We start from the raw sequence: 18,732 nt of genomic DNA on the forward strand, positions 1-18,732 counted from the left end.
CAAAACCTCCAAATGGTGTTCATTCTATAAAGCACACAAGAACAAACACTGCTCTAAGAGTGTTCTCACAGTACCAATACACAAACCTTGCTCTAGCATTTGAAAGCACGGTCTGTTTCTGATGTAACACACACTGTACTGTACTCCCCATTTCAATAACTATCAGTGTAAAACATCTTTACAGTAAACATTATTTATATATTAATAAAGTATATAGGTCTGCAAATATGTACCATTTAAAATACAATAACAAACAACCACTGTAAGGTTGTTGTTGGTATCAGAATATTTCATTTTATTTAAAAAATGGTAGACTAATTCACTGTTGCAGGGAGATGTCCCATATTTAATATTCATCACATATTTAAAGCTATGAGCAAATTGATTTGCACTGGGTGAAAAATCTAGCCAAATACACAAGTTACTTCAAGATCACACAGGCTGAGCCAGAGTGATCTGATGTTAACGTGTCATCATCGGGAAAATATTTTGCAAGACATTTTGCAAGAAGCAGTGGGCGAAATACAGAGCAAGAAAACCAGCAGCAAAAACAAATGTATGCCTTTCATGGGTTTCTCTGTTCATTGTTCAACTGCATACATATTTATTCGTCCATAGCCAGGCAAACACATTGTTTTCATTTGTAGAGCGTACAATAGTCTTCACAATAACCAAGGACAAAACCTTCCTTTGTTTAACCTCTATTTGCTACCGACAAAGAACATTGTACTAACACTTTATGCTGCTAACAAAAAAGGCTGTAGCCTAATGTGGAGAGGCAGCAATTTGTGGATTAAGATTTTACTTCATTAAACACAGACGAAAGTGAGTAAACACTGTGTCACACTTACAGCTATCATCATTATTACAAATAAATTGTATTAATAAAAAAACAAAAAAACAATATTATAAATACAATCTTTGATACTGAAGAGTTTTTTTTTTCCTCAGATTATATCAATATATTAAATATTGTTGTAAAATGTTTAAACATTATTTGAATTAAACAAAAGGAAATTTACACTTTACTTCTACACATTCTTTTGAGCATGGCATCGAAAACTGTCTGGAATGATTCAGCTTCTTTGGCAATAGGGATTATCTTCATACCTTCAGATCCCTGTGAATGATTGGAGTTTTGCACTGATGTAACCTGGCAACTGCCTCACAGGTGTCGCAAAATATCCTCAAGACTTCTGGCTCTGTGAAACCAGTCTGCAACCTCTGATTCATCTGCTTCACAACTTGGCCCGCTGTCAAAATATGCAGGAAACATCACATTTACCCTTCTATAGGAAAGCTCACGGCACAACAAATAAATCATTTGTTTAATTGGGTTTGCTCTTCTGGAAAGTAACTGCTGAACTGTCAACTTTTTGACAGCAGCAATACCAGCATGAGAAGGCTTGCCTCTTTAAAACTCTCAGTTTTTAGAAAGGGGATCTGCAATTTTGTCAAGTCTAATTTTAGATTTTCCGTGAAGTCGGTATCTACCAAACACGAGACTAAAATGAATAGATTTTTTTTTTTTACTAGCAGATACTGTACCAAATGATAAAACTTGTGTGTTTGTATTGTAACCATGTAACATCTGAAGGCATACATAAATAAAAAATATTTCTGACATACTAGAACAAGAGTATACAGTAGTTGTTACCTCTGCAATACTCCATGAGAATGAGCACTTCCCAAACACTATCACCAACTGTATTAATGGCAGAGTCCAAGTATCCCACAACGTTCTTATGACCAGATAGCTCTTTCTGCAACAAAACAAAGAACATAATGGAAGAATTAAAAAAAATCAATTGATTATTCAATCAATAATCAATGCTATGTGCTTCATAGACAGGACCAGTGCCATAAAGTACATTCAGGACCAAAGTACATTCTATAGTTTGGAAGATTTCTGGGTCTTTAACCAGTGAGTTTGAAGGCTGACTTCCTCACTAACTGGGAGAGTAATTGGGGGATACTATTAGCCGAGAGAGTTTTAGCCAAGGCTTAATGTAAAACCAGGACCGGGCTGACAGAGTTAGCGCTATGCGTTAATTTACAGCTGTCCAGCATGGGTATTTTGGGCTGTGGCTACTTTGGAGTCACTTTCTGGAAACATAATATTCATAAAGACCAACAGCTGAACAATGATATACTGTACTACTCCTCGGATATATTGCATAGCAGTATTCAGAGCATGTATAAAATGAATGTCCATGATTTTTAAAAAATGAGACTCTCAGTTTGGCTCTCTGTAAACATATATAGTATAGATTTACTGTGTGTATATATGTTTACTGTGTGTATTACAGTAAATATATAGTACAGCAGAACTTATATTCTTTCCACTAACATGACTTAATTCACAGAAAAATAACATTTTTATTAAGTCAGTTTTGTAACATTAACTGTTTGAGTTTACTTTACAAGAAATGGTGCGTTTCGGTGGCAGGCCTTGACAGATCAGGCCTTTGACGTTGTGGAGATCAAATCATTTCTGACAGGCTTGGAATGGGAATGGGAATTGATTAAAAGGGAATGTAAATTGGAACTGGAAATGTATTTTAAAAAAGAATTGGGGGGTGTAACTGACCCCAACCCTCATGTTTCCTAAGGAGTTTATTGTAACTTCATTTATGTAATAATTACATAAATATACTAAACACTATTTCATATTAAAAACAAACACACACACACACACAACAAAGCAAATGGTGCATGTGCAAGTGAGTCATTTCTTGACCTCAAGATCACATTTTTGCATTTCTAAGACTATTTGGGGATTTCCATATCATAAAATTACCAGATATTACACAACCTCACATCAGTAATAAGGATAGAAATCATCTAATGGTTACTTTTTCAGCCACAATGAAATTTGTTTTAACCATGCAATAAACAACAACCTCATAGGAGAGTCACTGTACTGTAGATTGTGTGGATTGAAATGGAGGAAATCCTGTCTAACTAACCTCTCTGAATTATTTGAGGTTACAGAAAAGGTTGACAAGGGCAGCAATGTACCGTAGCTGTACTGTATTAAGCTTGTTCAGCACACATGTAGATGCATTCACTCTGTACCATATAGGAATATAAAAATATTTATATTAAAATTACAGTTTAGTGGCAGCCTCTGCAGGCTACATTATATGGAACATGTTGTACACATTAATTCCGTAAAAATCTAAATTCCACATCTGTGGATCAGTAACCTATATCAGCTTATTTATTCTTTATGTACTAATACCATCAGGGTCACACATTCTTGGTTTCCTGGGGAACAGACAGCAAATCTAAGGTACAAAACATTAAATCAGCAACAAGAATGCAGATATTTCCTTCATCAGACTTTGGTGGGTACATGCTATATCCATCCATTACTGTACGTAGTGTAGGCCTCTATGTATTAGAATTGGGTGAGAATGTCCACAGTTACAATGATGTGTGCATCACTCTGTGTGACAATCTGAAGGTCAAGCATAAAAGGAGAGGGAGAAAAAAAAAACATTACAATTAGAAAGTTTAGTTGTATTAGTTGTGTTTACTTCGGCTTACCATGATTGCTATTTCCTGCTTGCAGATATTTAGATCAGGTACACTGTTCACATACATTCGCTTCAAAGCACAGCGCACACCACTGTGGGTCCGAGCAAGGAACACGATTGAAAAGCCACCTGAAATACAATTTAAAATTAAGTCAATATCACAGCAACACAGCAGTTAAAAGGGAATCATCAGTAACATTACAACACAATCGATTTCTTTAATTATTCAATTAATCTAACCACCAGTAAGCTGCATTCTCATTTGCATTGCTACGTGTGAACGAAAGCATATACGGTCCTTACTGAATAGCAAAAGACAAACGGTATTAGTCACAGCTACTGTAACGTTAATTCAATGTAGACACAATTCTCTATTGTCTTTTATAGCTTGTTTTATATCCTACAGAACACCAAACTACCTTTTCTGAAATTTGCCATCCAATTCAATGCCTTTAGATAGATTTTAAAAAGGCAGCTTTATGAACAAAAGTTCTTTCAAAAATGTGCAACAACTACAAACTCTTACAGTACACCGATATTTGTAGCTTAAAAGGAAGTTTAAAGTTTTTATTGGAGGAAATCTTTGTCACTGGAGGACAATACTTAGGTCTGGTGGTATAGCAAAAGAACGAGTGGACTAGATTTCAAAAGCTATTTTTGACGAGCAATGGTTATGTTTTCAATTTTGGTGTTGAAAGCAAATGTTACTTTAATATAATCCTGGTTCCCCGAAACAAATGTAACCATTACCTTATGGGTATTTGCCTTTTAAAGGCCCTGACACTTGAATAAGGACATACCAAAACTGCTCAAATCGAGCCTGTGGCAGAGTCATGCCCCACCCCCACATTTCTATTTCAGGGGAATAACCTACCATTCCATTTCAAGTACGAAATGTAACCACTACCATGGTGGGTGTACTTAAGCTGTCGCAAGGGCATTATTGCAGAACGACTGGAATGCTACAAGGCTAACCGGAGAGGCTGCCTTGGGCGTTACCATATGGAACTCCAGTAAACAGTACCAAGGGCGAAAAAACTGAGGGAGAAACTCACCTCTATGCCAGTGTTGTAAGGGTCGACTGGGATGCCACCTTTAACACTAGTTACAAAGCCAGAGTTTTGAGAATCCACGACATTCAGTCTGTAGAACCTAGTGAAAGTATGGGGAGTAGCGCACACTGCTGCTTTGCATATGTCCTTGACAGATCCACCCTGGAACAAAGCCCACGAAGTTGCCATGCCCCTTGTGGAATGGGCAGTGAGCTTTTCTGGAGGGGTAAGTTGGCCAGTTCATAGGAAGTCCTGGCTGTCTGCTATCCAATTTGACAGCCGCCGCTTAGACAGGGCTTTACCTTGGGACTTCGCCTCATAGTGAACAAAATGTTGTTCAGACTGCCTCCAACTTTTTGTCCCACCAACGTAGTACGCCAGGGTCCACACTTGGCAGAGTGTATGGAGCGCCCACTCTCTGTCAGACTGGAAAGCAGGAGGAAGGAAAGCCTCAAAATTCCACAGACTGGTTGATGTGGAAAGCCGAGATCGTCTTCAGCAAAAAGGCAGAATTGGTACAGAGCATAACCTTTGTCCTGGTCTCTGTAAAAACTAAGCAGGCTTTAGCTATGGAGGATGCCTGCATCTCATTCGCCCACTTTGCGGAGGTTACAAAGCTGCTTTAAGCGATGAAAATTTCAGCTCAGCTGAATGCATGGGCTCAAATAGAGACTTCATTAACCTCCAGTGAGGAACAACGTCCTTCATAGGCAGCCAAAGCTGCCGACCCCTTTTCAAAAACTCTCCTGCCAGGAAGCAAGCTCCTGGGAAGACCGTCAATTTTGACATGACACGCTGAAATGGCTGCCAGATAGATGTGGAAGGGGATTTACCCTCCTCAAAAAGGTTCTGCAAAAATTGCAGTATGGGACAGGTTGTGAGGCTGAACCCACGAGATAGACGCTACATCTGAAAAACACCCTACTTGCACGCGTACTGGGAACGTGTGGACTCTGCTCTGGCACTCTACAGGGTGTCAATGACCCTATCAGAAAGCCCCAAAAGGCTCAAAAGCTGCAGACTCGATGGGTCAAGATGCCTTAAGGTCCCCTATGCCTGACTGAGCAGGTTGCAGTGCTTGGGCAGTTTCCAAGGCAGCCCACTCAGGCGCTGCATCATAGTTGAAAACCAGAGCCTCTTGGGCCAATAAGAGGCTACTAGGAGCACCTTGGCCCAGTCCTGTCTGATTTTCTCCAGACACAGCAGGAGCAGGGCGAGTGGTGGGAAGGCATAACAGTTGCCTTGGCCACTACTGCCAGCAGTCCTCACCTCCTATTGCAGTGAACCAAAGGGGAAAGAGGGTTGAACCTGTCCCAAATGAGGCTCACCACTTTGGGCGCTGGGGACTCTCCTTGAGAGGAGATCCACTGCCCATTTTTCACCTCGGGTAAATGTGCTGCAGTGAGAGGAGGTTCTCGTGTTCCCAGAGCAAAAGCTTGCAAGCCATACGATGGAGACGATGGCCATACTATTGTAAGCCACCACTATTGTGTTGTCTGTGCAGACGAGCACGTCTCCCACGAGCCTCCTGCAAAAAATAAACTGCCCGCAGCTCTAAAACACTGATGCCGAGACCCTGCCAAGGGGGGTTCCACGCACCTTGCGCACCCCTGCCATTCCACACAGCACTCCAACCCAAGCTGGACACTGCCTAGTGCTACGCCGAAGCATAGATGGGCTGACTGTTTCCACCAAGAGAGTGCTTTTAGACAGTGATGAGACAACAGGCGGTTACGGTTCAACGCATGCTGAAAAACCCTGCTGTTGAATCAGGCCTGCAAAGAGCACATGTGCAGGAGACCCAATGGATGAGTCTGAGAAGCTGCTATCATATAGCCCTGAAGTCTCTGGAACTTCACTAACATGAGCACTCTGTTGAGCTGAAAGAGCTCCAAACAGGCAGGCGGCTATTCTCTGCACTCTGTAGTCCAACAAAGTGGCCCTGGAGTTCAAGCATACAATGTATTTCATTATCACCATATGAGTCACTGGAAAGTGTTATTAGTGATGTAAAAGATACCCAGAATGCAAAAAAAGGGTAACTTTTTTCATTTAGTATGTATTCCTTGTTAAAGCTCTCCCTCTGGAGCAACAATCCTTGCTGTTGCTGGACAGGTAAAGGCTTTAGCAAACAGAATTTGATAATGCCATGTTATCAAGCCAGAAAAACAACAGCAAACACAGGAATCCATGGCAATGTACTCTTTATTTCCATACAATAGAAGATCTAACAAAGGACTAGGGCTTTCCTCTAGATATCATACTGTAGGGCATGTACAGTGAGTGCATCTGACATTTATTTTCCCATTATATATATATATATATATATATATATATATATATATATATATATATATATATATAAGGAGGGAAAATGTCAGATGCACTCACTGTACATGCCCTACATATATATAGAGAGAGAGAGAGAGAGAGAGAGAGAGAGAGAGAGAGAGAGAGAGAGAGAGAGAGAGATATAGATATATATAACACACACACACACAGAGTACCAGTCAAAAGTTTGAGTACACCTGCTTGAAACCAGGTTTTTTATAATTAACTGCATAACTTGTCTATAAACACTTAATATTTCATTATATGATACGTGTACTTATATAAGCTGATAATCATAAGTGAATTGCATTCAAAAAATGTATTTTTAAATGAAAATGTAAATCTTGTCAATTTCAATGAAAAGGTGACCCAAAGCAAGGGGATTTCAGTTTGAAGCCCAAGTCAGTTAAAAGTCCAAAATGTGTATAACACTGTGTTAGAACACTGGCATAAGTATAAAAGTGTCTTTGTTAGATGTTCTCTGAGTTAACTAGCATGTTACCTAATTAACCTTTTGTCACCAATTATTGTTAACAGGCGAGAGTTCATGATTACTATAAATATAGGTAGCATAGGCACAAGTTTGTCATTCCTGAATGTAAGGGAGCAGAAAATGACAAAACGCGCTCAGTTAAGCAAAAAGTCTGTAATTACTTTAAGAAATAAAGGTCAATCTTTAAGACAAATCGCAAGAACTTTGCAAGTGTCTGTAACTGCTGTGGCCAAGCCCATCAAACAATTTGAAGAAACTGGCTCTCATGAGGACCGAACAAGGTCAGGCAGGCCAAGGGTGACCTCAGAATCAGAGAACAAGTTAATTCGAGTCATAAGTCTGCGAAACCGGCAATTTTAACTGCCCCTGAAATATAAATGCTAAATGCTACTAGAAGTACAGATGTTTCAACATCAACTGTTCAGAGGAGATTGCGTGAAGCTGACCTAACTGGAAGAATTGCTGCAAAGAAACCATTGTTAAGAGTGCAGAATAAGAGGAAGAGACTTGCCTGGGCCAAAAAACACAGAAACTGGACGTTTGAGGAGTGGAAGTCGGTCTTAATAACCGAAGAGTCAAAATTTGAAATATTTGGGTCCAATCGTCAAGTATTTGTAAGAGAGAGGGTGAGCGCATGAATTCTGCATGTGTGGTTCCCACTGTCAAGCATGGAGGAGGCAGTGTCATGGTCTGGGGTTGCTTTGCTGGTGACAGAGTTGGTGATCTTTACCAAGTCCATAGCAAGCTCAACCAGCACGGCTATCATAGCATACTTCAGGAGGCATGCCATTCCATCAGGATTACGGCTAGTTGGGCAGTCCTTCATTCTTCAGCAAGATAATGACCCGAAACACACCTCAAAGTTGTGCAAGAACTATCTGGCGAAGAAGGAAAGTGAAGGACAACTCAATCTAATGACCTGGCCTGCCCAGTCTCCAGACCTCAATCCCGTAGAACTTGTATGGGACGAACTGGACAGAAGAGTCAAAGCAAAGCTACCCACAAGTGCCCTATATCTCTAGGAATTGCTGCAGAAGAGCTGGGAAGACACGTCAGGCGATTTCCTGCTGAAACTTGTTAACCGAATGCCTCGTGTTTGTGAGGCTGTTATTAAGGCAAAGGGTGGTTATTTTGAGGAATCCAAGATTTAAAGACAATTTTCAATTTTCTTGAACATTGCTTTGATACTCCTTATGTTTTGTTTTGTATATTGTAACATGCGTTTTCATTTTCAAGATTTACAGAAAAGACTACGACGTAAACCAGTCAATTATGAAAAACCCTAGTTTCCAGCAAGTGTACTCAAACTTTTGACTGGTACTGTGTGTGTGTATGTGTGTGTGTGTATGTATATATAATCTGAAAGATTTACAGTAGTTCTTCTAAAACACCAAGTTACTGTACTGTCAAACATGTACAGCATTGGCCAGTAGGACTACTTGTCTAGAATGACCAATCAGGTATACGACATTCTCCCAACTTGAAGCACCTTCTGTATAAATAAATGATCATGTATAACAGGTTTGACTGGACTGTATAATATACACTGTTTACGGTAGTACAGTGCTTCTTCCCTTTTAGTGTGTATGGCAGTGGTTGCAGTGCCTGTTACACTACAGTAGCTGTTACAAGAACAGATCCAGTTACAGAAGTGTAAACAGATTGACTGCAAAATGCTTATTATAGAAATATCTATTAGAAGATTGTGCTACAGCATTAGTTGTCAGGCAGCTTTGACTGTGCTTTGGTCAAGTTTCTCTTCTTTGAATCAATACCAGTCCCACTAATATAAGCAGCCATTTCTCATGAACAACAGCAGAGTCATTGCTTGTTCCACTAAGAGAGAACAAGGGTGAGCAAGAGCAAACACAAAAGCAAGAATACAATAGAGCATTTGTTTTCAGACAAAAATATATTTGCTTGGGCTGTCTGAATACAAAGCATGGTTGCATTAAAATCACACAGGAGAAGCCTTGGGGCATAGTACAGTAAAATAATCTGGTAATCTGGGTATGTACTGTGTGGATACAGAATGCTATTATTGGTTTATTGGAGAATTGGTGTTTAGATACCCAATTTAAAATAATTAAAAGGTGTGGAATGGTTTAACTCAATTAGTATTCTTAATATGCAAACTTTTCCCAACAAGTTCTAGATTGTAAAGGAAACAATTGCACAATAAAACACGTAACACTGTCATAAATAAACTATCAAATGTTTCTGACTGTCTAGACAAACTCAGAACAAAGAAAAGTAATTTTCCTTGTAACCTTGATTCCTTTTTTTGATTTCTTGATTCCTACTTACAATAGCTACATTGAATTAGAGGCTCCAGCACCTGGGAATCACAAGGAGTCAATCTTGGTTGAGCAGTGGGCCTCAGTTTATCATTTGTTGCTAGAGTTACCAAGCTAGTCCTACTACCTGTCTCATTGTCTTGTTACAATTTGGAAGGTGCAGCGCGATTATAAGTAAGTTTAACCCTTTAATCCTATTCTTAAGCATCAAAAGTCATATTCTTTCCGATGTACTGGAAAAAGTTACCACAGTAGTATTTTTAATAAAATTTACAAAAATCGGTTTTATTAGACAATACTCTGACCTTCAGTTTACAAAAAAAAAAAAAAAAAAAAAAGGGAAGAAATGGCTTAATAGTGCTAAAAATGTCCCTGGTTATTATTATAGTGTATATGTGAAGTATAAACCACGACGGGCCATGCAGTTCCCATGATATATACCACACCAGGGGTGGTGATAAGGCCCGAGGAGTCAGCCGAGGGCCTTTAATCACCCCAGAAGTGGTATATATATATATATATATATATATATATATATATATATATATATATTATACAACACACACACACACACACACACACACATCATCGGAACCGCACGGCCCGAAGTGGTTTATGCTGCTTATAACACAGCTACCTGTCATTTGTAGTAAGAAAAATAATAAAAACTAATTCACACATTTTAATTAAGACAAAACCAGAAACTTTTATTGTGTATACATCCGCACTGTAATAGTCCCAAATTTTATTTTATTTAATTCACTGTTCGCTTATTAATATATCTGCATCGAAAGTGCCATCTCACTAGAAACTAGAGGGCTGAGCACAAACTGTGATGATGGGCGGAGTTTCAAATGACACTAAGGAAGTAAGGGCCATCTAAGGTCTGGAGAAGTCTGGTCAGAAGTGGCCTTCATGGAAGACTTGCGGCCAAAAAGCCATACCTCCGACGTGGAAACAAGGCCAAGCAACTCAACTATGCACGAAAACACAGGAACTGGGGTGCAGAAAAATGGCAGCAGGTACTCTGGACTGATGAGTCAAAAGTTGACTTCTCTCACAAGATGTCTTTTTTATTTATTTCCCAACATAAAATCAATGTCACCTTACAATAACTGATTCTGAGTTTCAGTGTTTAAAATAAAATATCAAACAGGACGAAATTTCAATGTACCATTTGTAATTCGGTAATATGGAGAGAATTGGTCAGGGGTCTGAATACTTTTGCAAGTCATGTATATATATATATATATATATATATATGTTGCACACACAGTGTGTATAGAGAGTCTACACCCCCTTTCAAAATGTTCACCTTTTCTTGTCTTATAGCCTGGAATTAAAATAGTTTATTTTTTATTTACACATCCTATCCCACAACTTCCAAGTGAAAAAAAATATTCTAGAAATTTCTAGAAAATTAATTAAAAATAAAAACTGAAATAGCTTGGTTGGCTAAGTATCCACCCCCCCCCCCCCCCCCCCGTGTAATAGCAATCCTAAATTAACTCAGGTGTAACCAATTCCCTTCAAAATCACACATCAAGTTAAGTGGCCTCCACCTGTGTTAGTGTAGCGATTCCCATGATTTCAGGATACATTCAGCAGTTCCTGTAGGTTCCCTCTGCTGGGTAGTGCATTTCAAAGCAAAAACTCAACCATGAGCACCATGGTGCTTTCAAAACAACTCCGGGACAGTTGCTGAAAGGCACAGATCAGGAGATGGGTATAAAAAAATATCAAGGCCTTGTATATTGTACGCTCTCCAAGGCCACTGTATATAAACATAAGGGCTGTCAATCGCAGTTAACTTCTGCGATTAACGCATTAATGTTTTTGGAGAGTACCTATTTTAATGCACGTTAAATCGCACTTTTGTGTCTTGAGCCTTTCTGCACACCGTACTTCAATGCCGGCAGCGGCAACATTGGACGGAGTGTCATTGCGGTGTTCTGCTTAGCATTTAGTGCGTCTTTATATTCAACATAAAGCTAAATTAGCATCTAATTTCAATGTTACTCTTCCTTTTTAGCACTTGCTATATCCATTTGTTTATAAATTTAAAGTTAGCCGGTGCCGTGCTCCCGGAAGTTGTTTCATGACTGCCTAGCAACAGCGGCTGCGTGCAGTCATTACAGGGAGGGGGATCTGTTAACATCAGATGAAAATTAAGGCAAAAAGATTGTCAACAATTTCAAAGAGAATACATTTACTGTAGAAATTTGCTGTTACAAGCGTCACATGATTAATTAGGGTCTTTAAATTTAATATGCCAATCTCATTCACATGAACGCGCACTTAAGCGGCAGCATTTTTTTATTTTTTTTTTTTTTTTTTTAAAAGACTTGTTGGCTTCTAGTTGTGTACCTTTTTGGGTCTGCATACAATTTGAGCCCATTTCAATCTTTTGTTTGTTTTTAAATAAATTCCACAATAGCTTTGGAAAATGAAGGGTTAAAATCTATATGGGGAGAGTTTCCTTTCCATGCTGTTTCCGTAACAGGCAGATTGGACAGAAGGGGCTAAGAGCCGCAGAAACATTCTGTGGCAACTGACTGACGCCACATATTTGAGGATCATATTTTCTATAGATCATCATGCTTTCTTTTGTTGGGGGCGGGGGGCGGGGGAGGGGGTAAGAGTCAGTACAAGCACACAGGAGTAAGATTTATTTCTTGTTTTTGATACCAGATGCAGTATTCTTTCAAATGGAAGGGAATAAGGTCCCCACACAAGTCAAAATTCTTGAAAAAGATCATCGACTTAGCTTGGTTTAACTACTGTATTATTTATCATTTTCATATGACACTAAAATATTGTCAGTAAAACAGGCAAGTCAATTATTTTAATACAAGTCCTTCAAATCCTCATCTACAAGCCCACCAAATGTCAGTTAACTCGTGTCCCACAAGGGGTTTCAGCCCTTCAAAGATGGGGCCATTTTCAATACTTTCACCCTGAAGCCTTTTTGTGTGGTCATTAAATCAGGCAGTAAAGTAGGCAGACAGTAGCAGAGCTGCATATAGAAAGCGAGTTAAATTATGAGCACACCTAAGCAATTTGAAAGAGATATCTCTTCTACTTTAGAAGGCACATGCACTTAAAAATCACTCAGGAATATTGACAATCTTTCAATTTTAAGGCCCCCAGAAACACAGAAATACTAAAGCGATGGTAAATTTTTATATCCTCAAAATCACTCCAAAATGAAATGCGTTTCAAGTATGACGAATATGATACCCCACCCCCCACACACACACAAAAAGGGGTGTATCTCAGTAAATCTTCACCATTGAGCTTAAATATCTGGCCAGTTTCATACCTGACCTGCATCTTCCACAAACAAAATGTAAGCACTATCTAAATCTTAAGGTGGGAAGCTGTGGTTGAGTTGACAAGGAATGACCCAGTAGTACAAATGGGAAACCAGGGGTTAACTTGCATTGGCATTGTGTAATCATTGGCAACAGGAAAACAGATTCCAACAAGCAAATTGGCGATGATTTCATCAATAAAATATCAGGTAGTTTCAGAAACCCTTACTGTTTGTGAATAGTTCAAGTGGTACAAACCGATTCAAAAGAAAAAGTCTGCAAAGCAACATTGTTTTACATGCCACAAGTAAAACCAGTATCCTGACTGAAGACATCATTGCTAGAATTAGTTGATGATCTAGTTTTTTCCACTTAAATTTTTTTTTTTTTTTTTTTTTTTTTTTTTTTTTTTTTTTTTTTTTTTTTTTTACTTTCACCCAGGTAAAGCCTAGTTTTCCTGCCACACCCAAGGCTGACTGTGCATGCTATGTTGGACATTCACTATGAAACAGCATGGGAGCAGGTGGGTCCCAACACAAACTTATATTAAAGCATAGTGGCAGGATCAATGGGCTTCAGCACATTTAAAGAGAAAATTAAATACAAAACAATCGTTTATTTTAAAGCAGGTTATTAGACATATAAGCATGACTACACCCACCTGGAAATTAAACATTTGTACCTTGGTGTTGTCTCACGTCCGTTACATTACCAGTTACGTGCACTAATTTGGTTTAACCAATAATAACATATTATCTATAATTATTTATATATATATATATATATATATATATATATATATATATATATATATATATATATATATATATATATATATATAAATAATTTAAGGTCTTTATAAATGTTACTGAGAAACATTTATAAGTACTATATTTGATGAGATAATACAGTAAAATCTACCTTTCCTAAGGTGTTTTTAAGTTTTGCAGAACGTCCAAATTAGTCAATAAAAGCCAGATCAAGAAATCATTGTTTTTAGGTTCTGGTGTGTTGCTATTTATAAATATATTTTGACAGGGAATTATTTTTTTGGCAGCATGACCTACTTTTAAATCACCATTACAGGTCTTTATTGTAGTTTAATGTTAGCATTACAAAAGCAGACAATTACTACAGAATGTCTGTCTCAAATTCTGTCAGCTCAGTACATTTTTAAACTGAACAAAAAGGCAGATTAGGTACTGTGTGCATAAACGTGGTGTCAAAGTTCACTCAACATAAATTCTCAACTTGTACAACCAGATTCCATCATTGTACAGTATACAGATCATCCAGTGCAAGTACATGTTTAAAATATAACCCTAAAACCAAGGACCTAAATATTGTACTGTATAACAGTAATTAAATCTGTTTTTCTTCACAAATGATCCTTAGTCATTGGCAAACTATTTCCCAGCCATGTGTGGTACCTTCAGCAGGCTAGGCTACATTTTCATAAAGCTGATCTGTACAAAGAAGATAATCTAGGTTTGTGGTTCATGGCAAAAACTGTGTTTGAAGGACGAATGAATCAAGAATAGCTAAGAAATAGAAAACATGTCATACTTTAATGCTAGATAAAGGGTGTTTCTCAGAACCACATATGTTTAGGTACCAAGCAAGACATGTGGAGTTTTCAGAGTAGGTTGTACTGTAGGACATGTACTATATGTTGCAATATGCTGTAGTATTATTTGGTACTGTAGGCAACACATTGTCAAAAACAAGTCATTAAACAAGATCTTGCACCAACTTTGAGCCCATCCAGCTTTACTTTCCCTTCCATGAACTGTTGCAATGTGTGGTTCAAATCCTAACCAAAAGGGCACAGATTTTATGGCATTTCTCCAAGCACTGCAGGATCTTTATGTTGAGACACCTCATGAACAGTAGATTATACATTATTGTTTTGGCATCGGAAATGCTTACAGTAGCCCCCCCCCCCCCCCCCCCCCCCCCCCCCCCCCCCCCCCCCCCCCCCCCAATATGCTGTACTTATTATATCATGCTGGAAAACAGACTGCATTTACAGGAGTTGTAACCAAGGTAACCACATTTATTATTACTGGCCCCCTTATTTCTTCTCTTGAAGATCTTTTGATATTTGGTTATATATTTTACAGGTTAAAACAGATTACTTAAAACACAATGGTATACTGTGTAGATTAAGAGCTCCTGCTACCTCGTGGTATCTAATGACTTCACTTGTTACTGTACTGTAGTTCAAATTCACCAATGGTCTAGTCGCAATCAGACATGTGGGCTACAGCAACAGTCCCAGAATGCAGTAGTTATCTTGACTTACATTTTAAATATTGCAAAAAAAAAAAAAAAAAAAAAAAAAAAAAAAAAAACAAGAACCAACAATATTTTGAGCACAATAAGGGGACCATTACTATTGTAAATACAGTTAATAATGTAGCACACCAAGTCAAAACTATGAATTAAATTTGATTGATACCATAGGATAGAAAGCACATAGTGTTACTTTTAGAATGAGCATCTAAAGTTATGGTTTACTTTACTATTCAAAGTTATTCTCAGGAGTTCATCTAGTTCATGTTAAAATTGTGGTAAAAGCAGTGGTGTTTCATTATACGTTTAACAGGTTCGCTAACATTTACCATTGTGGTAACTGGGTTGAATGGCACAAACAAAAATCAATGGTATTATTTAAAAAAACAAGCCTCTTTTTATATAAAAAAAAAAAAAAAAAAAAAAAAAAAAAAAAAAAAAAAAACTGACTGTGCTGTGTTTTTACAAATTTTGACTTCTGATCAGTGATTCCTCAGGAGCTTCGATTCCAGGTTGAACCCAATGAGATCACAGAGGAATACTGGCCTGTGTACATGTTTTTGGCTTCTCGTCTAGTCGGTTAAAACTATGATAGGCTTAAACTATAAAAAAAAAAAAAAAAAAAAAAAAAAAAGATGCAAAAAACGTGTAGAGTGATCTTACTAGAATTGTCTGTCCCACATTCAGGGTGTAAGTCTAATATACAGTATGATATTACTGTAAATTATATATATATATATATATATATATATATATATATATATATATATATATATATATAGATATATAGATATATGATATATATTTAAAATGAGTATCAGAAGTTAAGTTGTGTGTCTCTTATTATATACAGTGATATCATTGTGTTCAGTTTGGTTCAAGAGGACCACACAATGACTTATCTTGTTTTAACAGATCCCAAAAACCGACTGGGTACTTAGGACTACTATTAAAACATAAAAATACCATTAAAAGGAGGTCTAGTTTAAAAAAAATAAAAGCATTTTAGATGGTACCAGGGTTTTATTAAAGTGTGGACATTCAAGGTATTGGGCTCTATTATAGAAATATTTTTTTACGAATATTCAAATGTTGCAGAGGGAGTTATTTTTGCCAAACTGTACTCTACTCCAAGTACAGTATGTGACCAATAATAGCCTCCCGTCTGAGGCAAAATCATCAATTTAGATCATAACCCACCAGTACCCTTAGACCAGGTTGGCTTTAAAACCTTAATACAGTCAAGACAGTTTTGCAGAGAACTGGGAGTTGTTTAAACTTCTGCCATTAAATACCACACACATTATCTTTCATGATCCATATTGAATGAAAAAAAACATCTTTAAAAGAACAGTGTACAATCTGTTTCCTCGTGAGTCTCTCAAAGTTACACTATAATGAAACTTTAGCTCCACAGTAGACTGAAAAGCTAAAAATAGACAGGAGCTTGCTTTTGGTGACCATATGAGAGATTCTGCACTATGGGTAACAGTGTCCTGTGGCAAAATAGCAGTTTCATCAGTCATTCTTCAATCATTTTCAAAGCAAGCACATGTTAAACAAACCTTCTTTATTTAACAGCTTTTCCCACATACTTAGTTCATGGTGCTCTCAGGTGTGGAGGGGGGCAGACAAGTCTCCAAGATAAAAAGCTAACTAATGTCATAGCACATACAGTAACAATTTCCAACCACATAGTAAAAGAAGAAATCTACATGCGTTGACCAAAGAAACTCAAAGAGCTGTAAAATAACCTTTGTTTCAAGTATGTCAGTAACATACTGTCCATCCCCGTTACAGTTGTAAATTAAAAATGAGACAAAAATCGGTACAATTAGCAGTGTAATGTTTAAACAGTTTGATATAGGCTACAGTGTGCGAGTCTCTAGATTCATGCAAAAACATGTAGCAACACTTGCATATGTGAAGAATCTGATCCTCTCAATAACGTTAACTAAATTCAATAATGTTAAAGTAACTGTAGATAGTTCCATAATGGTTTTCCGTACTCCTCCTGTGCACATCCATTTATATATAGGCCTACTATACTGTAGGTCTCAAATGTTCTGTTTTGAGACAAAAACATTTTAGCAAACATGGTATCTGGTACAACTCTAGGTTAAAGAAATCTGTTTGCAAGCCATGCTTTCAGACTGTCTTGCACTTCCTGGGTCATTCCACTTGGAGGATCACATTGTCCCCACCCCTTCACTGGCTTCCTAATAGGAGGTCACATTGTCCCCACCCAAAAAATTGGCATCCTAATAGGAGGTCAACATGCATTTGCATCTCACATGTCCTCATATAAGACTAAGTGCTTTTTTTTTTTTTTGTTTTTTTAACCCTTCTCCATGCATGAAAGGGTTACAGTTAATTTATGTGAAGTGAATAAATGAAGTGCAAAAAGACAGTTCTGCATTCTTCCAGTACCAGAGCTCTGACACTTGAAAATGTTAACACAGCAGAACCTTGGAATCCAAACAACTTCTTCTGGGAAGCAACACCTCAACTTTGGCCAAAGACTGTCGTCAAAAAACAAAAAAGGAGACAAACACAATACAGTTCTGTCTCTGACAAATAGGCCAGGCTTTATAGGTCTGTCTGAAATAATAATCAATTAAGAACACTGATTCAATTTCTTTTACCAAGAGGGTAGTCATCTATGGAAGGTGTGAATGGACACCATATAAATCATGACTTGGTTTAACTAAACCCTGACATTTCAAAAGCCGGAAATGTTTTTGTTTTTAGGGTCCAGGCCAGGTCAGAAACGCCATTCAGAATCTTTCCAGTACTCTTTGGTATCACTCATCAAGATTGGGAGAGGCTACACAAGCGACAACAGTAAGATTGTTATTATTTTGCGTTATGAATATTGTTTTAATAGTGTTTACTATTATAGGGGTGGTTATTTCAAATAGTTTCCTATTTGAATACACAGGGTGCAACTTTTTTGTGTATTCAATTACCCGAACTCTGGTCCCTTACTCTACCAAGAGTAAAAAGGCAAATGCGTGTGCACAAGCAGACAGCATAACAGTGTAAGCCGGTAGCCGGGTTCACAAAGTGTTCAAACAAACAATGTCCAAGACGAGATTTATTCGCTCTGTACCTAAATAGTCTACATCTGTTTTATTCTAACAAATAATATTTATAACATAATCTTAGTGTAAACCTGGCCAAAATAGAAAATACGTTGCAACATTACAATAGTTTAACATTACTAATTACAACTAACCATCAAGTACTGACATCAGATGAATCGATGTCAAGTTACTTTGTTTATTCAATAACCTATAAATAACTCAAAACAAGGAACACTTGCTATATACATGTTAAGTGGCTGAAGTAACATATATTGAAAGGCTTTGTTTAGCCACTTTCTTTTGAGACATGGGCTCTCTTTGG

The 18,732-nt window shown here is 37.7% G+C and overlaps 1 protein-coding gene across 2 annotated transcripts in view; it reads right to left on the reverse strand.

Annotated features, from left to right (window-relative positions):
- Positions 1-18,732, reverse strand: part of LOC121300054 (BMP-2-inducible protein kinase-like) — a 64,201-nt gene that overhangs the window by 27,847 nt on the left and 17,622 nt on the right. For both annotated transcript variants that reach the window (XM_041228427.1, XM_041228419.1), the window contains exons 2-4: positions 3,553-3,671; positions 1,658-1,763; positions 1,111-1,253 (exon numbers count right to left, since the gene is read on the reverse strand). In XM_041228427.1, the coding sequence (XP_041084361.1) occupies positions 1,111-1,253; positions 1,658-1,763; positions 3,553-3,671 (368 nt within the window). The remainder of the gene's footprint in view (positions 1-1,110; positions 1,254-1,657; positions 1,764-3,552; positions 3,672-18,732) is intronic.

The sequence above is a fragment of the Polyodon spathula genome, chromosome 2, assembly GCF_017654505.1.
Source record: "Polyodon spathula isolate WHYD16114869_AA chromosome 2, ASM1765450v1, whole genome shotgun sequence".
Lineage (NCBI taxonomy): Eukaryota > Metazoa > Chordata > Actinopteri > Acipenseriformes > Polyodontidae > Polyodon > Polyodon spathula.